The sequence below is a fragment of the Phocoena sinus genome, chromosome 9, assembly GCF_008692025.1.
Source record: "Phocoena sinus isolate mPhoSin1 chromosome 9, mPhoSin1.pri, whole genome shotgun sequence".
Classification (NCBI taxonomy): Eukaryota; Metazoa; Chordata; class Mammalia; order Artiodactyla; family Phocoenidae; genus Phocoena; species Phocoena sinus.
Genome location: NC_045771.1, coordinates 79,816,825 through 79,839,710, shown reverse-complemented (window position 1 = coordinate 79,839,710; position 22,886 = coordinate 79,816,825). Strand labels below are relative to the sequence as shown.

Below are 22,886 nucleotides of genomic sequence, written 5' to 3'. Positions count from 1 at the left end.
GCTTTACCTCAGGATGATGTCCAATTTCAACGTAGGTGCAAACTGGATGAAAAGCCCCCGTTCCACAGGCGTACAAGTGAGTCTGATTATAAGCCTTAAGCACCTTGATGAAATTAGCACATTCTTTCTGTAAAACAAAAGGAAAACCAGTGAGTTCTAGTGGTCAGCATGGCTGAAATATCCTCTAGGGTGCTAGGCATGTTTGAACAGATTTCTTTTGTGTCCTTTCACATCATTTTTAGGGCTTATTATTCTATTGTTTGCTCACATTATTACATGAAATACAGAAGGTGTCTGCTTGCATTATTACATGAAATACAGAAGTTCTTATTTTGGGGGGGACAAAATATAATATTCTCTTTAATGTTTTTAATTAAAACTATAATTTATTTATACAAAAGTGGAATAAAGTTATAGATAACCGATTATCATATGTGACTTTTCTAGAAATGAGGAAAACAGCAAATTATATGGTTAATTAATTATTTAAATCATAACAATGGTGAAAATTTCAGAAGTCAGCTCTGAGTTTAATTTTGGAAAATCAAAAATAAAAGGTAATACAACCTTCTATTAAATATGAATTTGAAAATCATCAGTAACTCATAATGATGGGTGACTGACTTTGAACTTCAGTAGTGCTTCTTACTAGTGAGCTTTATAGACCCTAAGAAGACAAAACCACCTTCTCTTGAAAAAGTCGTTTAACCCCCAAAGACAATTTGGGTATAAGATGAGATAGAGAAGGTGTTAGAGTCTGGAATGTCTATAGGCTGAAGGGTCTTTATTAGAGTGGCTATAATTAATAAATATTTTCATGCAGTTCACGTACATCCTAAACCCATACGTGGATCCCCTGCCCAATGAGTCATGGATCCCCCAGGTAAAAAACAGCTACTTATAAGAGAGAATTATAGTCATATCTTATTATTATTTATAGAAGTTTAGACATTCTTGCCATTTTATTACCCAAATAAAGTGTCACCTAAGAGATAAATGGACAGAGCTCTTTATATTTTTTCTATACACTCTATTATATCTATAGATCCTGTGAAAGAAAATGTAGTTCTACAAACAAATAGGAATCTTAGCCTTTTGTTCCTGTTAAGGAAAGATTTAGGGGAAAAAAATCAGACAGTCAAAATATAAACTAGACAAAGGACAGTGCAATATAAATTCAGTATTTGGCATCGTTGGTTTTCTTGGCTTTGTGCATGTTAGACCTGGTATTTCTACTGATACAGTATTCCTGTAGTTTCTCACACTGTTCAGTTTGACAGTCTTCAGTAGTAACTAATACTATTTTTCTAGGGTGTCAAATTCAGAACCAGGCAGATCCGTCTCCTGACCCTAAACATGGTCCTAAAGTAAATCACTTGAGGAAATTGGATCCTAAAGATTACAGGTGAAGAATTTTGAAGTGTGTCCATATTTGATTGGAGATCAAAGAAGCCTAACTAAAAGAATTGTGGGCTGACTCACATGATAACTTCTTTTTGAAAGGGCTATTTTATCTTGAAGATTTATGAGTTTGGAGGAACTAAGATGATTGGCAGTGGAAAGAATCAGAATGTGTGAAATTCCTTAAAAATTTATTGACTTAAATAACTTTGTGTTACACATAATAAAAAAACCCTTTACTTTAAAAAAAAAAAAAAAAAAAATATAAACTAGATAATTTTATTGCCAAAGAAATCCAGAGCAGAAAAGACATAATTTTTGCCAACTATTTTTAAATAGGTGAGTCCATATCAATACTGTAAAAATAAAACAATGAAAAGAGAAATTCAAACTATCAGAATATTTTCAAATAAAATGTTATGGTCTATTAAACATACAGAAAATCTTAAAAATTAAATACATATAAGTAGAAAATATGAGTTTGTCATGGAATATACAATACCCATTTTTTAATATCCAACTGAGTATTCATATGGTAAATAATAATTACATTGAAAATTGTTATTGATCATAGACTTTCTTATACAGTTTTGTGTTTTTGCCTATTAAACATTTATAAATAAGAGCCAAATATGTAACTAAAAATGCAGATAAAGATCAAAAGCAGACTATAGTGCAAGTAATGCTGGCAAACATAAGAGTGGATTGGGTTTGTCCTTGCGCCTCTAAGTGTGTAACACTCCCAAAGTCACTCTGTACAACATATGACTCTTCAAGTGAAAGCTCACAATACATTTAGACTTATGTAGTCCATTGGTGTTTATAACTGAGGTGTTACAATTATTTAAGTACATTTCCACATGACACTTGTATTCTGTGATTGTAGCTGATGATTTTGGTATTAACTTTATTGCCTCCATAAAATAAAGAGCAGACCAAATCTGAGAAGAATAATTGTTATTTAAATTCAAATACTTGCTTTCCATCATCACTGATTTTTCTAGGATGACATCTGAGGATGAACTATAAACATATCATCCCAAAGGTGAATCAGATCTTTTTAAGGAAAAATATGAAACTTGCCAGTTACGACTCCTCATGCTTCCTTATTATATGCTGAGTAGTTTAGGGGAGTAACTAAAATACACATCTAATTCCTCCCACTGTTTTGCTACTTAGATCCTGAATCCTTCTTTTGTCTGGCAAGGCATTATAACATAGAAAATTAAGCACTGAAATCAACTGATTTTGCAACTTTCTATGAAGAAAAATTTCCTAGCTTAAAGAGTACATGCATCTTATCCATGTACCACTTTGAACACGGTACATCTTAGACATAACCTTAGATAAGCTCAGATATAACCTAACTTCCAAGACTTTTAGTCACGAACTCCCCATTCTGTAGCAGTTTCTCCTCCTTCCCCAAGAGGATAGGGCATGGATTCTTGGGCAGAGGAAAGAGGCTGTGGATAGGGAAACACCTGATAAACTCATTTACAAATAAGACATTTATGAGTCTTACCCAAAGGACTTAACCTTGTACTCTTAAGAAAATGCAGTCCTTTGGAAATAAGTCATTTTCAGGAAAATGTTTTATGGTACCTCTTTTCTTTGAAACATGTAGGTGGTCACATACTCTGCTTTTACATAAAGACAGCTATCCATGACAGTGGACTCAATATTATAGCATTGAAGATTATAAACAACCAGTTCCAGCACCATATGTTGAAATTAAGAAACTGGATGTGCACACACATATTGGTAAGCAAACGAATATTCTAATAAAGAGTAGTGGCACACCCAGATGGATGTATTGTTCATTTTAGAAAAGAACAGAGTTTTAGTTTGCCCACAGTCATACCTATAAAGATATGCAGGGAATTTAAAATACAAACCCAATTTCTCTAATCTCATTACTAACACCTCAGGGCATCCTAGAAATTTGAGAATAGACCCTAGTTCTCTGCAATAAAGGAAAGAAAAAGGAAGGGAATATTTCATGAGCGCAGATACTTGTGCATACAAATGAAGGCTATGTCACTTCTGCAACTGTTACGAATTCTAAGATTACAGAATCTGTGGGTTCTTATCTCATAGATTGGGTAACTGATTAGCAATAATTATTGACTGAAAAATTCTCAGGATTCTTGAGAACTAGGGAACTGAGCCACACTGAATATCCTAATTTTATTTTGTTCTCTATTAACTGTCAAAGAAGCACCACTCTGATATGACAACTATTCCTCTACAGAGCTGCTGGAAAAAATCACAGGACTATAGTTGTGAAACCTGGCAAAGGGTTCTACTGAGAATGTTGATAAAGATTCTATCTGTCCTACAAAGCAGCTAGACCCAGCCTACTGGCCTGAGGCCTGGAATGATTTTCCCAGTGAACTCTCCCAGGTGGCAGCAGGTTGTACTGTCTCTGTGCCTCGGGGCTAGCTCAACATTATTTTGAAGTGAAGGTTGATGCAAACAGAATGGAGAGAAATTTCTGGGGTTTAGAGAGTATGTTAAGACACCTGAACTGAAACAAAGAAATTGAATGAAACACTTCCAAAATTGTTTTAAAATAGCTGCAAGGAAACTCATCAATAACAACTTAGGAAGAAACAGTGAATTAAAAGAACTGCACAGAGAAGAACCCAAAACTTGAAAGAGACATTGTGAGTAATGACTGTTCTTTAAATAGAAAACCTACATAAAAGAGTATCAATCCCTGTCATTCATTTGCCTTCATTCTCCAGCTTGTTGCTGCCAAGGTTTTTGAGTGTTCCAAAACGGGATATTCATTTTATTTGGAAGCAGCCTGGACATTCCTCTAAAAAAAAAAAGGAAGCATGGCAGAAAAAGGAAACACACTTCACACATTTCTGCTCTAGGGAGACAGAAGAAGAGTGTTTCTGACCTTTTCTTGAACCGTGACGATTCTTAAAACTCAGAATGTAATGTACTTTTTGGCATTCACCTACTGCACTGCTTTGCTCAGCACTGGTGGATTTACAATGTAATAAAGAGAATGTAATCAGTTCAAAATGAATTCATTTTTCAAACCTGGATCCTTTTTGGAATTTAAGTTGATACACACACGACAAGTTTAGCCACGAGTTGGCTTCCCGAGAGTCAGGCAACCATACTGAGCTCTTATTTTACTGAAATATACTCCAGAACAACAGCATTATAAATTGTTAACTTAGCCTAGTAGTAAAAGTAAAGGCAGTTATAAACCAGCAAACCCAAGGCCACACATGAAGCCCAATGATTCATCATCCTTAGTGACAAACCATTTACACTTATTTTTTAAGAGTTTCTAGTGCCTTCAGGTCAAATGTAGAGAGGAATTACACACAGAGATATTAGCCTGGAAAAGTAACTTAGAAAGAAAATGTCTACCCCCAGAAAAGGATATAGAAGCCAAATGCACAGTGATTCAAAAACAAACATCACAAATATGCAGCACTGATTAGAGTGTGTTACAAAGACTTTTCCCGGACAGTTACAAAAATAAAGTCCATCCATCTGTCAAAACAACTGCTCCATGCATGAAAATTAAAACAGAATAGAGGTGTTTTTAACTAACTTCTGATAATTATACTTTCTATAAAAGAATATAATTTACCTCCAATTCCAATTACCTCCTTGCATGTTCTTAAATTATGGATGGAGCAGTGAAATTTTACTCTAAATAAAAGAAGAGAAAAGAGGAGAGAAGGCTGTGAAGATGAACAATCTATATTTAAATATATTCAGTTCATGATTAAATCAAACAACTTGTTCTAGTTCAAATATAAATCAGCTCAACATTAATGGATATAGTACAACATTGCCTCAGGTCAGTGAACACTCATTTAAAAAGGAAAAAAGTCTCTATCCCATCAGCAATTTATGTTGAAATATTTTAATGTATAATGTAGCAGCTGGGAAAGCAAAGGAAGCCTTTTCCTATCATGGTGGGTGGATACATTTCTGCATGAAAATCCATTAATAAGCTTAATTCCTGAAGTTAATCTGTTGACTTTCTTTTTCTCTGGTCAATTTATTTGGCAAGCTGGCTGAATATGAGAATCTTCGTGCCAAAGCAGTAATCCGTGAGATTGTTCCCGTCAATCACTTCATCCCTCTCTGTATTTAAGCTGTTCCATGCTTACCTAGCAATAATGTTTTGTCTTTTTTTCTTTTAACACTGTGCTATTACAGCTGTGATCAGATCATCCATAATCATGTCTTCCTAATACCTCAGCATTCACTAAAGGATGTTAGAAATCTCTTCTTCAAAGAGGCATGTCTAATAGAACTAAGAGTTAACTGTGTCCTATTTATAGTCTTAGCCATCTAATGTTGAATTTGTGACTTGGAACTTTTTAATATCCACCTGATGAAATAGTGAATAGCCTGTTCTGTCCATCTGGGGAGACATTTTCCCCTTCCTTTTTAAGAAGAATGATGGCATAATCAAACCAATGGACCTTTCCACTTCAATGTTTTGTTTTGTTTTGATTTCAGAGAATTTTTTTTAAACATACTGATTCAACTAGAACAACTAAGATGGCATTACTCCATGGCTAGTTATTTAAGTATCTGAGTCTATTCATATTAACTGAACTATAACATCTTCAAATCCATGACAATTAGAAAAGAAATTCTAACTTGGTTTCAATGATGTGATAGACTAAATGAAGACTCCTGCCCAAGGATACCAAAACATTTTACCTAAATGCTCATTTCAATTAAGCATCCCATTTGACTGGTTTTTCACCTCTGGATTGACTATCTGTTTTGAAGTTCTAGAAATACTGATTAAGATTCTATAAACATTTTTCTTTCAAATTACTTGAAACCCTCAAACTTGGTCAAAATTATATGCCTAAGCACTACAGACCATGGTATTAGCAAAGTTAGCCAATGTGATTCTCTTCTACTATTTAAAGGAGCTTTGAGCAATTTCACTTTGAAATGTCATATGGACCAGAGAAGCTGATAATGTCTACTTTTGGCTTGTATTTTATTTTACATTGTGCTATCGATCTAATTATTACATTTGTACCACTCACTGGAGTTATTTGATTGTGGGTGGTCCATACAATATGTACTTAGCATAATCTTTCTTCATCTCATATTCAAATGAATGCAAAAAATTGTAAAATACTATGCAAAACCAACCTGAATATTTTTTCCTGCCAAACCAGAACTATTATGTAGTCAAAAACCTTACTCTGATTTCAATAATGACATTCTGTGGTTTCCAATATTATGCAAGGTTGTTGAATACTTAGTGCTCATGCCTTAAGGCAACTAAGTCAATGGTTTACACCAAGTAGGTAGATTTACAATCTAAAGAGATTTATTGTGGACAGAACTAGCTGGCATATTAATTCTAACATATATGCATTTATCATGAATGAATTTAATACTCAAATAAGGGAGATGAATTGCATCTTTAATCACATATGAGATGTAGCTTTAAGGAAGGAGAAAAAAAATGAAATCCAGATTTTAGAGGAATGCTATTTTTTTTCTTTTTTTTTTTTTTGCAGTACACGGGCCTCTCACCGTTGTGGCCTCTCCCATCGCGAAGCACAGGCTCCGGACGCGCAGGCTCAGCGGCCATGGCTCAGTGGCCATGGCTCACAGGCCCAGCTGCTTCGCGGCATGTGGGATCTTCCCGGACCGGGGCACGAACCCGTGTCCCCTGCCTCAGCAGGTGGAGTCTCAACCACTGAGCCACCAGGGAAGCCCTAGAGGAATGCTTTCTTAAAATTCATATATACCTCTTTTCTACCCTCTGCCTTGTCTAATATCAAAAGTAAAAAAATTTTGGTTGAAATCCTTAATGTCCAAAGTACTAAATGCTATTATATAATTAATAATATTCTACATATATTCTAATAAATGGAGGCTCTTTAACCATTTACAATAATCCATTTAGACATATACTCCATATTTATAATATATGTGGATTATACACACATTTATATGTATATATAATGTATACACATATATTAATTTAAAAAATAATTTCTGAATACAGTTAAAAGTTTAAACTTTAGAATTAAAATATTTGTTTATATTTATTAATATTTAATGAAAATGTTACTTATTCTTAGGTATGTATTTACATTTGAAAAGGTATTCTTGAAGAATTTAAGAAAAACATAGAATAAAAGTAATAAAATCAAAATGAAAAAATAGAAATAACATGAAGGTAGTTATCTATACTAATCTGATGCTTTAAAAGTCAGTCAGACAAGGGTTAGAATTATTAAAGCATCATTTTCCATTTGCTACGTGACTACAAGAAAGTTATTTAGGACTTCTGAGCCTCAGTTTCTTCAACTAAAATTGGTATTAATGACATATCTGTGTAAAGTACATAGTATGATGCCTAGCACTTATTAACGGAAGAGTAGCATCTTATTCTTTAAATAATCAATCATCCATTTGTTGGTTAGAATATTTTCATGTCCGCTTAACTCTCACACCATTCCACACACTGTGCCATGACTTGGGCAAGAAGTCTATTATGAATTGTTCATTTCTTCTTAAGTACAGTTAAAAGAGGTTAAACCCATAATTGGTGGTAATGAGAGGTGGATTTAATAAAATTGGTTTTGAATATTAATCTGTGCTCATTCCTGTTACAAAGGCGGGTTATATTTTGTTCATTAGAATTTTCATAAAATTCCAGTCCTCCAACAGTAAGGACTATCAATTATAAACTTATAATCACTCTTTTTATCAAAGTGGTAGATGGTATGAATCACTGTCACAGTCAAACAGCAAATATAGCAATTGTTTCTCAATAGCTGTGGCAGAATTGTGGTGTGTCACTTAGGTAAGCTGGAACTACATCCTTTGAAAGGAAATGTGTATCTTATAACCAGAAAGGAGTTACATAAATTAGTTAATAAAAGAAATGATTTAGAATAATACCTAGTATACATAGTAAGCTTCAATAGATGTTAGCTATCATTATTACTAGTATTCTTTGAATATTGAATTTAAACTGTTATCAGTTTGCCTGTTACTTACCTCCAAGCAGAAATAAACATACACACATGAATGCACATGAAAATTTGAATGCTCAATTCTGTGACACTTAATAAGAAGTCTTTCACTTGCTCTCATCAGGAATCAGTTGTCTGTATACCTGAAGTATCATCAAATTTCATCATGGAATCATACTTAAAAATGAATAAAGTGACCATAGTCTTTCATTTGTGAGGTCATCTAGGCTGCCCACAAAAACTTATAATCAATATTATCAGGAACAGTAAAGGGTCTATGATTCTGCTCTACTTGTAAGATAACCAGCTACCCTGACACAGTTTTGCAGATGCTGGCAGAAGATATACAGCTCCTGAATCAGAGATAAACGACTTTATTATTTACAGAAATATCAGTAGTCAAAGTATCAGCATTTCTCATGCCAGTTACCCAAGCTCCAATTCCCACTGGGCAGTGAGAAGAGGACCAAGTGACACCTGCACTGCAGTGAGGTGCATTACAGCAGAGGAACTCTGGGTTGAGGGAACCTGAACATTTTATAATAGGCATAAGCATCCTGGCCATTACATTTTGAGGAAGATGTTATGTTCATTGTACCTGCAGGTGAGCATAACTTGCCCTTTGCTCTGAGGGAGACACTGTCTCTACTTCTCAAGGTTATTTTAAAAGTATCCTTTTGCTTAAGAGTTCCTCTGTTCATCAGATGTGCAGAAGTGTGAGAGATCTATGAAAAATTATCTCCCAACAATTAAACATCAGGGTTTTGAGATTTAATGAAACCTTATGATTTTTATAGAATCAGAGGTAATTCTAATTATCCATTTAGAGTTTTAACATGCCCTGAAGTCCCTAAAATAAAATTAAAAAAATTAAGTTGGTATCAACTTTGACCTTTGAAAAAGTAAATGAAATTCAAGGACTAACATGCATTTTAGACTGTACTGCAACTTCACATGAATGTGTAGCTTCAAATTCTCAGTTGCATTCCCTTGGCAAAACTTAGTGTTGTTGAGGTCCTGCAATTTGAGTCATGATAAATTTGATGGACATGTAATAATATATCATATGTTAAAAATGAATAACAACTAAGGACAAAAATATATCTCTTAAGAACTGCAAAAATGTCCCAAAATTCAGGTGCATGATATTGCACTTTGAAATGTATCCAACAAGAGCAATTTTATGAGAATCTGGTTTTTTTGTTCATCTCAGATAGTTGAAATTTTGATTTCCAACAATGTTCAAAATATTTCTAATAGTCATACGGTTGCCATTTGGTTTTACTGAAACTTAGTACAAAGAGAGATGGTTTAGTAGGATAAACAAAGAAGATTCAGAGAGCTATTGATTCGAAACAGATTCTTTTACCAGCTTAGCATGTATTCAGTTTTCATTTGCAAAACAGGGTCAAGGAAGTTAATCCCTCAATAGAAATGTTATTGTGAATACAAAGTGGATTTTAAGCACCAGAAAAATATCAAAAATAAAAGTAAATGCAGCTAATAGCAGTCAGAATAGAGATATCTGGATTGCATTTATGTCCTTATTGAGGGTATCTGTACAATAATATATATCATGTAATTTTTTTTTAATTACAACTCTCAAGTAACAACAGTGGAAAAGTTCATGAGCATTTCACTCCTCTAATATAAAAATATCGTAACAATGTAAATGTTTAGAACTTACAACACCAAGAAAAGGAGGCAATGGTAGTATATATATCCTGCATATTCACTTCTGGAAAAAAATAAGTTTAGATTAACCTTATTGTCAGAAATGCCATTATCAGCAGCCTAAGGCACATTTGTATTCTCTCTCTCTTTTTCTCTCCATCTATGTATATATGAAGAAAGAGAGAGACTATACACGTCTTAGGCTGTAGATTCCCTCTTACCACAAAGTCCTTTTATTGTGGACTAGTTGCTCAAATCCCAGCAGCTGATTTAATATATATGTATGATGCAAAACTGAGCTGTGAGAAATGATGGTTTGTATCTTCCCAGCTGCCTGGGAGAATGGGGAATACTTTCTGTATAATGCTACACTTAGTGACACAGGAACTATGTAGGTTCAATCAAATGGTATGTCCTGACTTGCCGGGTGGCTGTACCATGTTGACCATCTTAACCGGACTTAAAAATGACCTACTCTCAAGATACATAAAAATAACCAGTGTCTTTGTCCTGTTTTTCCTATTGTATTCTTGCATCTGAATCTAATACCAAGAAGACAGCACTTCCTCCAGGATGGTTTGTTTAAAGGAGATTTACTTGCAGAGGACATTCAGAGAAAACACTAAAACCAGTAGGAAAAGGGTAAACTTGGATTCTAGAAACCACGGAGAGCACTCAAGAAGGTTGTTAGTTTACTTTTCTATAAATGTTCAGGTCACTTCCTATTTTGGTTACAATTCTATGTTGAAGTCCTGATGGCTGCAAAAACCACTCAAGGCCTCATTCATGTGGTTTTGAGCATCACAAGAGGTCTTTGAAAGGAATTACTGTCCATCAGTCACAGCTGACTATTATTTACTCAAGATACAGTGCAGAATTTCCTTCAAACTGTCCATGTATCACTTAACAAATATGGTATTGAATGAAAATTAAAAAAAAAAAAAACCTCTTTACCCTTAATCTTTCTTTTTAAGTGGTTATTTAAGAAATTTTTGGTAAAAATACTAATTCTATTTTTTATGTTTATCAAGTAAGAAATGTTACAATCCCAAAAAATCAACTATTTGCTATTTTCTAAAATCATATATTAAGAAAGAAAAAAAATGCATCTGTATGTTAAAGTCCAAACATAACCAATAAGTGTCATGTATCCTATTTAAATTAGTTATGTAAGTTGAGATACATAAGTGAGGTCTCCTGAAAAGTAAAATAAATTTTAATGAAATTTACGCATTCCACATGCACAAAATGTATTTTGCATAACAGTCAATGAAAAGCAATATTAAAGGAATGAGATGGGTTACCAGAAAAATAGTAGGAAATATTTTATTATTTAAATATACTTTAGTGTTTGGTGTTTAGTGTTAAGAGCTAAAGGAAAAATATATTTTTCTTTGAACTAAAATATATGGAACTTGTGTTTTCCCTTCATTAAATAAGTGTTAACAAAGAAGAATAAAAATTCACAATGACTGAATTCATTTAATGTAGAATGCAGAGGAATAACAAAAGCATGAGCATTTTATCAGGTTACATTAATTAGCTGGCTTAAGATCTGTATGACTAATATTGACATACTGTTAAACTTTGAAAAATTTACATCTTTCAGTGCACACATAATTACCTATCTCTAACATAATATATAAGACATAATTTAAAAGTTTTCAGAATCCATATTAAAAGGTGTTATGAAATAATCAGGTGCCATTAACACCCTGTATCAGACTTAGCAAACACCGTATGTTTTAGCTCCTTTTAATTTAGTTCTATCAAACTCATAAGCATTTTCAGTAAACCTGAAAAATAAAGTTGCTTTTCTTAGAAAGGAAACCTCTGAGGTCATGATTAAGGTTATTCATAGGGCACTGTGGGGATCTTGACTTTATTGCAGCTGCTGAAATAACTGTGTCTGGGCTATCACCAGAATCCCTCAGTGTTCAGTACTGACAGTGGAGCAGGAGTGGGAGAGGAGGGAAGGGAAGGGGAGGGGAGCAGAGAAGAGGAGAGGGGAGGAGGGGAGGAGAGGGGAGGGAGGGGGAGAGGGGAGGGAGGGAGGGGAGGGGGGAGGGGGAGGGGAGGGGGGAGGGGGAGGGGGAGGGGACGGGAGGGGAGGGAGAGGGAGGGGAGGGGAGGGGAGGGAGGGGGAGGGAGGGGGAGGGGAGGGGAGGGGAGGGAAGGGGAGGGAAGGGGAGGGAAGGGGAGAGGAAGAGGGAGAGGAGCAGGGGAGACAAGGCGAGAGGCATGGAAGATAAGGGAAATGTACTGAGGTGAATTTTGGAAACCATAAACACAAAAGAATATCTGCTACCTTAGCAACTGAAATATGCTCAGTACTTGGCTCAGTGCTTTTTATAAAATCCAGATAAGTATGGTTATTATCTTCAGTGTTCAGATGGAATTGAATTCAGAACAGTTCCACGCTACAGTGGTCATGTTCATTAGAGAGGACCAAACAAATTTCATTAATGATGTTTTCACTTAGCAATTGTCTAAGCAACTCTGTTACAGATACTAATAGTTAATTTTGTATCATGCATTACAGTCTATGTAATAATTTCATTTGTGATTGAGTCTTACAAGAATGTCACACGCTGGTTATCATTACATCCACATGCTTAAAAAGATCAGAATAGGTAAGGTATTTATTTGAATCTCTATTGCTTATTATCTGTGTGTTAATAGCTAAGTTCAACTCCATACATGCCACACAACACCAAAAACTTCAGCAGAGGCACAAAAATTTTGATCTTGACTTCTAGCATAGTACTCAAAATGTTCCAAAATTTTTTTTTTGCTCCAAAATTTTTGAATGAAACAATTCTGAATGAATATGCTGAATCATTATATTTCTTAAGAAAACAGTGGTAATGATACCCACTTGACAAGATTATTGTTAAAACTACATATATAAAATACTATCTAAATTATCAAAGTACTTGGCACAGGATAGAATTCTCAGTAATTCTGTTTTCATGTCTTCACCTGTTATACTTTAACATAAAGAGAAAAAAAAATCTGTTTTTAAAAGTCACAGCTGTATACAGGCAAAACCTCCATTTCTCTCCATCCTTAGTTATTATCACACATAATTTGTTAATGGTAAATATAGCATTTTGATGTTAATAAATTTTTGTGTATTCAGTCATATTTTTTGCCTACATTTATGCAATATTACCTACTTCTAAATAATTATCACAAAATCTATTGAACTTCTTTCTCACAACTGCAAATATGTAATGTCCCATTTAATGGATAAGATACTAAAACCCCCCAAAAGTTAAGGTACTTGCTCAAGTAAAATTAATGAGTCAGTGGGGAATCAACATAAAATTCTTGATTCTTTGGACTCCTACTTCATTTTTCTTTCTATTTACTCCTTTTCAATCATCCCAACCTATGTATTAACTTGGGGTAGTATAAAATTTGATGGAACAGAATTTTTTGTCCACTTGCACATAATCAGAAAAATGTTTACTGTACTATGGTTTAATGTGACTTGTAATCACTATATTTAAATTGAAATTTTTAAGGATGAATTTCCCATGTTTGCTGATATGTATTAATCATGGATGGGAGATACCTGTGCTTTGGGCTCCTTTATCTGTCTTCACCTGTAGCCAACTCTGCTACCAGATTGAGACATTCTTTTCCATGAACACTGATTTCACTTCTAAACCCTTCTAAACATATACATAATCTTAGGCAGCTGCTACCAATCAATCAGATCGTCCCTTGAAAATATCTGTATGTCTATATACATACATACAAGTTGATTTATGTCTTTATGCACATAGAATAAATTTCTTCTAAATGCTAATATAGAGACAAAACTTTTAAACTTATTTCCTTGTGTTCTGGATCCAAAAATATCTGATAAGACATAAAATAATACAAATATTTAAAATCCTGAATTCATGTTAATTTATTCATTTAAATGATTATAACTGCCTTTCATGATCTGTGCAGCTCCTTGGCTATACTTCAAACCAGCGGCCCACTTAATTTAACTGACAAAGTTTACCTCAGGAAAAATGGCCTCTACCTACTAACAGTGGTACAACCATTGTAGGGACTGCTTACCATTCACTCATCTTTTGTCCGTAGTACCCAGGACAATGTTTGTTGCATAGTCATTTCTCAATCCATATTTATTGAAGGAATGAGTGCATGAAAATGTGTGAAAGAAGGAGGGAAGAGAAGAGAGAAGTTCTAAGGGAAGAAGGAGAAAAAAGAAGAAATGTAAGAAGGAAAGAAGGGGAAAGGAAAAGAAAGAAAAGGAATAGAATGAAATGGAAAGAAGGAGGGGAGTTTAATCATGATGATTCAGAAGAAGAAAAATTTCAATTCATTCAAAAGGAATTCAAGAGGAATTAACATGAAAACAAATCTGCACAAATAAGTTGACTTATTGAGTATAAGTATATATGCTAAAACTGTTAATTACCTTTTGTGTATATAAATCATCAAAAGGAACCCATTTTTGCTTTATTCAGGTGTACTGTCATTTTCTACCCACTTGCTTTACATAAGATTTTCAATGCTTTACATAAAAATGTCAGTATTCAAAAGCAAATATCATTAATTTGTTTCTAAGTCCAGAAGCAAAGAATGGTGTTTAATATAACACTGGACAAAAATGATGATAGAGTAATAAATTCCTTATGCAATTACTAAAATAACTTAGTAGATTGATACTTACCAGGATATCTTTTCCAGCCCACTTGCATTCATCCCTTCTGGTGTAAGACACTGGCCACACAATCTAAGGGCAGAGAAGAAACATTATTTTCTGCCAATTAAGTTTTCTAAGAGATCCAACCTTATAGTCTGTTAGAACAAGTGGAGCAACTTAGATAAAGAAAGTTCCATAAAGCATTATGTGGCAGGAACCTCTTAGTTTAAGACTTTGCAGTGGCATCAGTCAATTGGCATGAACTTAACATCTTTCACTCTCTGTCTACCCATTAGGCTTTGCTGTATAAATGAAAGTTGAGCAACACAGAAATTTATGTAGTCAGTAGATGTAAGCAGTGTGCAATGCAAAGAACTGTAAGGCAGGTTGGGAAAGGGAGATCATCCTGAGACCACGTGAGAATCTAGTGAAGACAGATAGAAATAAGCATAGAATGTGGCTTGCAGTCTTCTAAATGAATTGGTCTTTATCATAAAATAGTGATTTTGAAATGTTAACATCAGGTACTCTGGATCCATTTCTGTCATTCATATCTCAGCATGACATGCTATAATGAGCAACTGATAGGGTTAGAAAAACCCATTTTAGAAAGGAATTTTTTTTTTTTTTTGGACAGGGAAAATAGGTAAGAGTAGCACTACATAATTTCAGGAGATAAAGGAGGAAATGAAGAAGCAAATAGCTCTAAAAAAAAAAAATCACCTTCCCCACTGTGGGCAAAACTCAGACTAACTGTGTAATAACTGTATTTTCATCCCTGATATTTGGTCTTCATCTTTCCAGAGGTTCCTGTATTGTTTGAATACAGTGACAGTGGTAGATAAATCAGGTGACAGTGGTAGATAAATCAAGGCATGACTCATGGCTTAGAGAATTGTAGATGCATTTCCCTCAATAATATTAATTCAAATACCCTCATCTAAATTTTAATATAAAATTTTCCAGTCCCCTGAGCAATTCCCATGACTCCTATCTGTACTGGAGTAGAGCAATTTTAATTTTTTTTTATTCATCTTTCTTTTCTGGTAACATTAGTTAATTTCAGGGAAAAAAAAAAAGTCATATGTAAAAGAAAAATCCAGAGATGATGGCAGTTAATCATCCATGTCTGCTAGAAAGCTTTTAGTCTCAAAATGACTGATTATCATTCATTTGGGAACCTCTAGATAATTCAGTATAAATGGTCATAAACTTGGGCAAAGGCTGTGATAGTCAATCTAGGGAATTAAAAAGCAAAATATAACACATTTATAAACAAGAATTTAGGACATATTGAAATAACCTATGATGACATGGCAAATGCATTTCAGGTCCATATCACAATAAAAAGCCCTAAAAATTTTTGGACATGGATTTACTTTTACCATTTGAAGCTCTTAATTTATGTATCTTTTCCTTTTCATGTACTTTTCTTTTCATGTGTGTCTGTGTATGTAAAGTAAAACATACACAGGAGGAGGATCAAATATAAATTTTCTCTGGGACACAAAAATAATATATAGAAGAGCTAAGATTTATTGACTGTATTCAGCTTTCCAGCTAGATTGTGCAAGAATCACAGATTATTAAAACAGATAACTTTTTAAATTGAAAAGGGCAGGTTGTTTTCTCGTAGTCTCCTAGCTCTTGATTATCAGCATTGACACAACATGGGCCTCATTTTGTGATTTCTCTCTTATGACAAATATTAATAAAAAGTAATTTTGCTAACATTCATGCTAAATTCTCTCATATTTAGAGGGGTGTGTACTCCCAACTTGTTACAGATCAGGGTAAAAAAATATTAGCTTAAAGATCTGGCATGAGTAAAATAAATTCTGGTGTAGAAAGTGCTCTTTTGGAAAGCAATTTAATGAGAATAACTATAAGTCAACGGAACAAATATATAAATTGTCCTTCCAATAGCATCTATTTCCATGAAGAATAATTCCTATCTTTTGGTTAGATTTGTTAACCTGTTGGTATTTTTTCTTCTTGCTCAAAAATTTCTCAGTTAACAGTGACTAAATTTCTTACCCTCATATTCAGAGTGCTTCATGATCTATTTTAGACTTTCCCTTCTTTAGGCTTCTATACATCTACCCATGGTAGCTCTTCTTACTCATTATCGAATAAGCATTTATGCCTTAAGGAGATTGAGACCTTTACCAAGGCCAAGAAGCTTTTCATGGTCCTTCCAAGCCTGAGACTGTGTTTTTGTCTCTTAACAGGGATTGGCCTAGTATTTACCTTTATGCTCATACATCTTTAGTATTATCTTGTACATTCCTCAAGAATTACTGATGACATACCCTAGTGCCCCCTATAGAGTTTATCACAGTAGTAGATGCTTAGGAAAAAGTTGTTGAATAATATTACATATAGGTTAAAAAGAGCATTAATAGACAATATAGACAAACATATAATCCTTAAGTAAACTATATTTACCCTTATAAAGAGTGTGATATAATTAAAATTAAATAATGTATTGAATCGAATGCTTTAAAATTAGAAATATGTCTTCTATTATTAGAATAATGATCTGAATCAAGAGCCTATAAGAAGAACCCTATGACACTGGGCAAGTCACTTAACTTTTATTTAACCCATTATTTCAGTATATGTTTATTACAAGTGATGCATCCTGGGCACACAAATGTCTCTAGGATTTTTCTTACCTATAAAATAGTAGGTTGTTTATATGACAATTTAGTTCTTTTCAATTTTAGAGCCAACTGAATATATAAACCAAATTAAGAATATTTATTCAGAAAAAATATTGAATACATTAAACATATATTCTGAGGTGAGATGTGCTCAAATATTTTCTATTTATAGATACATAGATATATACAATAGATACATAGATATAATAAGTATATACATATATTCATATATATGGATTTCATAAAATGATGAAATTTCTATAAACACTGAAAATTTGAACTGATATAACCTCCTGTTATTAAAATATGTAGTCTTCCTAATCATCTTAGATTTTTCATTCATTTTATAAAGGATGGTTGTCTTTCACTAAAACAACAAAAACTTGCTTATTTTTTGACGTTTACAAAAGCTGCTAAGATAAATATTTTTATCATTTCAGAAAAAACAATGGATAATCAGTTTTCTTAGATAGTAGATAACCTTAGGGATACTGTTAATCTGAGGAAGCTTCAAAATCTAATATATTGAAAAATCAAAAAAAGAAATATCCAAGGTGATTTTTAAATGTTATATCTTAATTCCAGAATATATCATTAAGGGCATTGCCATTTTATTTGACTATATGTTACGAATCAAATCTCTTAATATATAGTCAGAATTTTAATGTTTGGGTAACAGAAGAAAAGTAAAAGTCTTAGGTTTAGCGGTATACTCTATTAGAGGTATGAATCAGCCCTGAAATTAAATCTTCACTTTATCCCAAAACAACATTCTCCAACCAGAAAAAAAGCTTTTTACAATTCTGTTACTTTTAAAAAATAACTGTCCAATATGTTACAGTTTATAAGAAGTTGAGGCACACGACTTTAAAACCAAGTGTTAAGAAGCAGCAAAACTAATACATACATATATATATATATATATATATATATATATATACACACACACTAAAGTGTATGCACCCTAAAAAGCATGTTATATTACCACTCTTGGGAAAGCTGTTGCATAAAGATCCTTGTTCCTCAGAGAACTGACAGGAAATACCGACTGAAAAAAAACTGTTTCACTTAGAATACAGCATATAGACTCAGTAGCACAATTTCCACTAATCTGTCAATCCATGTTTATTTTCCAAACTGTATAGCTTATTAATTAAATAATTCAGAAACACAATAAAGTATATTAAAAATACTGATAGAAAGCTAGTGTCTAAATGTCCATATTTGCAAAAACCTGACACTGAAAACTGATCTTTGGGTTTGGCCAACTTTTTTGTTTAAAAGGCCAGATAGTACATATTTTAGGCTTTGTGATTCAGATGATTTCTATCACAACTACTCAGCTCTGCCATTGTAGAATGAAAGCAGATATAGACAATATGTAAATGAACGAGAGTGCCTGTATTCTAATAAACTTTCCAAACGCAGGCAACGTTCAGATGAGGCATGTGTATGATGAGTGATGAACTCTGCATGTGCTGGCAATATAGAGAGATATGTAAATTATATATAAATATATATACCTAGTACATGAAATCAATTATGATATATTTCTATAATGCTTTAGGTATTTAATTTTATGCAGGAAAAATGATAGAACTGTGGAAGAATAAGCTAAAGTTAGTATTTCTTATAATGATCACTGAAAATACTACAGTTTCCTCCCTGATAATTTTGATGGTTTACTACATCCACTGATTTGTGATAGTCAGATCAGTGCATTATTTTTATTTGTGTCTGAAAAGATAAAATATTAAACAATTTTTTTCAGTTGTCACACTGTTAAATAGCTAGAAAATTCTATATAACTTGAATTGTTTCAAAAGAATTATAGTACATATATTAGAATAAAGATACCTTTTGAAAATCCTTGATATTAACCAGGTTGAATGAAAACATGTGATCCTTTGCTCCAACATACAGCCTACTCCGTTCCTCATCCAAAAGGAAGGTATGATAACTGGAGCTGTTGGCCAAGCCATCGAAAGTGATCACATTGTTGGATTCCAACATTTCTGCAAGGTAACAAAGCAAGACATTGGGTGTTAATGTGAGGTCCTATATGAGCACAGACTATCGGTACATGGTAATGTGGCTACTGCCTGCTGTAGTTACCAATCAGTGGTTATTCTTTGTGGTACTAAAAAATATACAGGACTTCTTTACATTTCATTGAAGTGGGAGTTATACTCCCATTAGTTTGCTGATTTCATATTCAAGACCACACACTCCTACACAAGAAAGGAAATACCTTGTCCAAACAATTGGGCTGGTGCAATCTCTGTATGTAGTAATAGATCAGAATGGTCACTTTGTATACAAAATGTCTTTAACTTTACTAAGACTTGTTTAAGTGGTTTCATTTGCTCCAAGTCATTGCTAGAAGGATAAGCATAGGGACCAACAGAGCAGAGGTAGTGTGGGGAAAACACTGTTCAACCTCCTAGGTTGTTTGAGGCCTCTTTTTATTTATGTCTTTTTGACCATTAAATCATTAACTTCACCGTCTAAATCCTTCGTAACACTTTGTAACTGACATATATAATAGATCAACTTTAGGCTTTTACGAAAACACTGAATTAAATAAATTTTACTACATGACCCCAATTTTTCAGTTTGATATTGATTTCCAATTTGCTTTTGTTGTGAACAGGCAAATACTGAACTTTTTTAGAACTACACCTTAAGTGACAAAAACATCTTCAGATAGAAATAATAGTAAGTCCACCTTTTCACTAGAGAGGTAAGTGTTGATCATCACCGAAGAGGTTTTCTTTATCTGCTTCAATTGAAATTAGGTTTATATATATATATATATATATATATATATATATATATATATACACACTACCACAACCCATCTCTCATGGGATAGAAATGTTGAGGAGTCTCCAGAAATGTGTCCTGAATCAATGATTCAGATTTTTACCGTGCACACACAGAACCTTTTCATCAGCCTCCATAAAATGTAGAATGTGCCTTCCAAGGAGAGGAAGCCGAAATGAAGACCCTTCCGCTTCAATGTCCCAGCCCTATCCCAGGACATGAGTCATTTGATAAGTTGCCTGCTTTATTTCTCTTATTGCCTTTTCCATCTTATCAAAAATATTATTTTAATAGAGAATAAAGTTCAAACTCCTTAACTTAGCCTTAAAGGTCAGATCAACACCATCTGCATTTAGACCGCACCTCAGTACTCTTTCTCATGTCCACAACCCTCCAGGAAAACATGCTCTGTGGTCATCCACTTATTAGCCTTTCCTGCCATTGTTCCTGACACCTACAACTATATGCCACCTAGAGAAAATAGTATCACTCTTCCAAGCTAGTTCAAATGCAATCCCTAAGAATTCTCATAGAATTAATTCATTTGTAATATTTTGCTTGAATTACTCATAATCTGCATCACACTGTCAATTATTACAATCATTCCTATAAATGACTTATCTACCGGAATTAACATTCCCTCACGTAAGGAGATATATAGTTAATAGCTCATCATCCACAACTCACATGGTTTCTTTTCCATATTACCAGGTCATGAATATTAAATTGAATGCTTGCCTGTCTATCTATGTACCTACCTACCTACCTACCTATACATCTTACACACAAAACTAGAAGAATTAATTGTTAATACATTGTTAAAAGATGCTTTTCTAATTTCTTCATGAGAAACAGTACAATACTGGGCTTCTCTTATCTTATTCTCTACCTCTGACAAAAAAAAAAAAAAGGAAGGAAGGAAGAATAGAAGGAAGGAGGGAAGGAAGAAATAGATCAAGGGAGCTTCATTCATGCAAGTCATCATCAGAAATAAATGAGAGCTGTGAGTCTCCAGAGAGAAAGAACAGAGAATCCACCACATGATATCTGAATGTAAATGCCATTCCTCTCACGAAATGATTGTAAAGGATCAATGCTACAGACAGTCAATGTAAGACTGATATTTCAGGCACCCTGAGCTGTGTGAGGATGGAAAGGGCTATTACCAGAGACAGGGGCTGTATCACTGGATATATTCATGCATTGACTGAAAGGTTGTATAAAGAGATCTGTTTATCAAATAGACTAGATAACCTTCACTCTTTTTTCCAATTCTAAACACTATAATTCTACCCTAATACCAGAGAGACTAGACTATAGGTAGCTAGGCAAACTAAAAAAATTTTTAAAGCCAGCTGAGTCTAAACAAAGAAAATTACATAGAGATATTAATCATTGGGAGGGTCATTTAAGAGACACAAGGATTGATTTTAATTTGAAATGCATAGAAACCATGTAAGAGAGGTCTAAGCATAACGTGGAAGTTGTTATAGGAAGACAACTACTACAGCCATAGAACATGGAGTCACAGTTATAGGTGAAAACACAAGCACCACCTCAGTACGTACAAGGTGTGTAAACTAGCATGAGTTCCTTACACTACCTGGGCCTCGAGTTCTGGAAGATGGGGTTAATAATAAATCTCCCAAGAGTTATTATGAAGGTGAAATTAGATAATTCATAAAAAATTACTGCAATAGTTTGCATAGTAAACACTCAGTTAAAGATTACCTGTTTGTGTAAGTAGAGGTTAAATATTAATATGTTTGATCTTCTCGACTACAAGTAGGAAATTAGGGTCTAGATGGAGCTGAATGAAAAAAGTACTTTTCTACTTTCTTACCAAGTGTGCTAACTTGTTAACATCAGTAATTTTGTATGGGGAAGGGATAAATAAGAAGAGCACTATGCTCCTTGATTTACATTAATATTAAATGTAATGGTCATATTAAGAACAGTATTCTTTTTTGTTTGCCAACTTATGTACGCTGAACTTTAAATAGCAAAAATAATGACTTTCTATATCACAATTTTAAACAATGAAAATATTCATACAATTGAAAAATATGTTACAGGTTGAGTTCAGGGAAAATTATTGGTTCCTAGGTACCGACAACTTAGAGAAAGTCTTTAGTCATCTACGTGTGAAATCACTCTAGAAACAAACTACATTTTAAAAAATGTTACTGCTGGATCATTTCATTAAACAAAAAGGCAATTTTTCCTGGAGTACAGGTTAGCAGCTATTCTACATTCGTTTCAAATGTACTTAACTCTGCCTCATCATTCCTTTCGCTGCAATTTCTTTAGATGTTCCTCTGTATCAGGGACTTTACACACTGCTTTGTAACTGAGAGAGGAGTCTTTTTGAGACCTTCTTGGCAGTGAGCCAGGGAAAATTCTGGGTTGTTTAGATTATCTCACCACTTTTCAGGGTGAAAAAACCTAGGTTAAAATCAGAGATTTTTTCTCAAAGTCTAGATTTCACATTTTTAAATATTCTGTTTTCCTTTATGATTTTTAACTTAAATGTATGATTTTATTTTCCTTATATGTAGACATGTTCAGCTGCAACTGATATTAAATAACTTCAACTTGGACTTTACTCCTTTAGAGTCAAAGAATTTTAGGTGTTTCTTTTCA

General features: G+C 33.6%; 1 protein-coding gene and 1 non-coding gene across 3 annotated transcripts in view; one reads left to right on the top strand and one right to left on the bottom strand.

Moving 5' to 3' along the window:
• SEMA3A (semaphorin 3A) overlaps nucleotides 1-22,886 on the bottom strand; it is a 228,951-nt gene that overhangs the window by 149,022 nt on the left and 57,043 nt on the right. For both annotated transcript variants that reach the window (XM_032642551.1, XM_032642552.1), the window contains 3 exons: nucleotides 19,275-19,432; nucleotides 14,779-14,841; nucleotides 8-127 (listed from right to left, as the gene is read on the bottom strand). In XM_032642551.1, the coding sequence (XP_032498442.1) occupies nucleotides 8-127; nucleotides 14,779-14,841; nucleotides 19,275-19,432 (341 nt within the window). The remainder of the gene's footprint in view (nucleotides 1-7; nucleotides 128-14,778; nucleotides 14,842-19,274; nucleotides 19,433-22,886) is intronic.
• On the top strand, nucleotides 1,090-1,246 carry LOC116759899. The gene has a single exon (XR_004351569.1). It is a non-coding gene; the product is annotated as a small nucleolar RNA SNORA8 (small nucleolar RNA).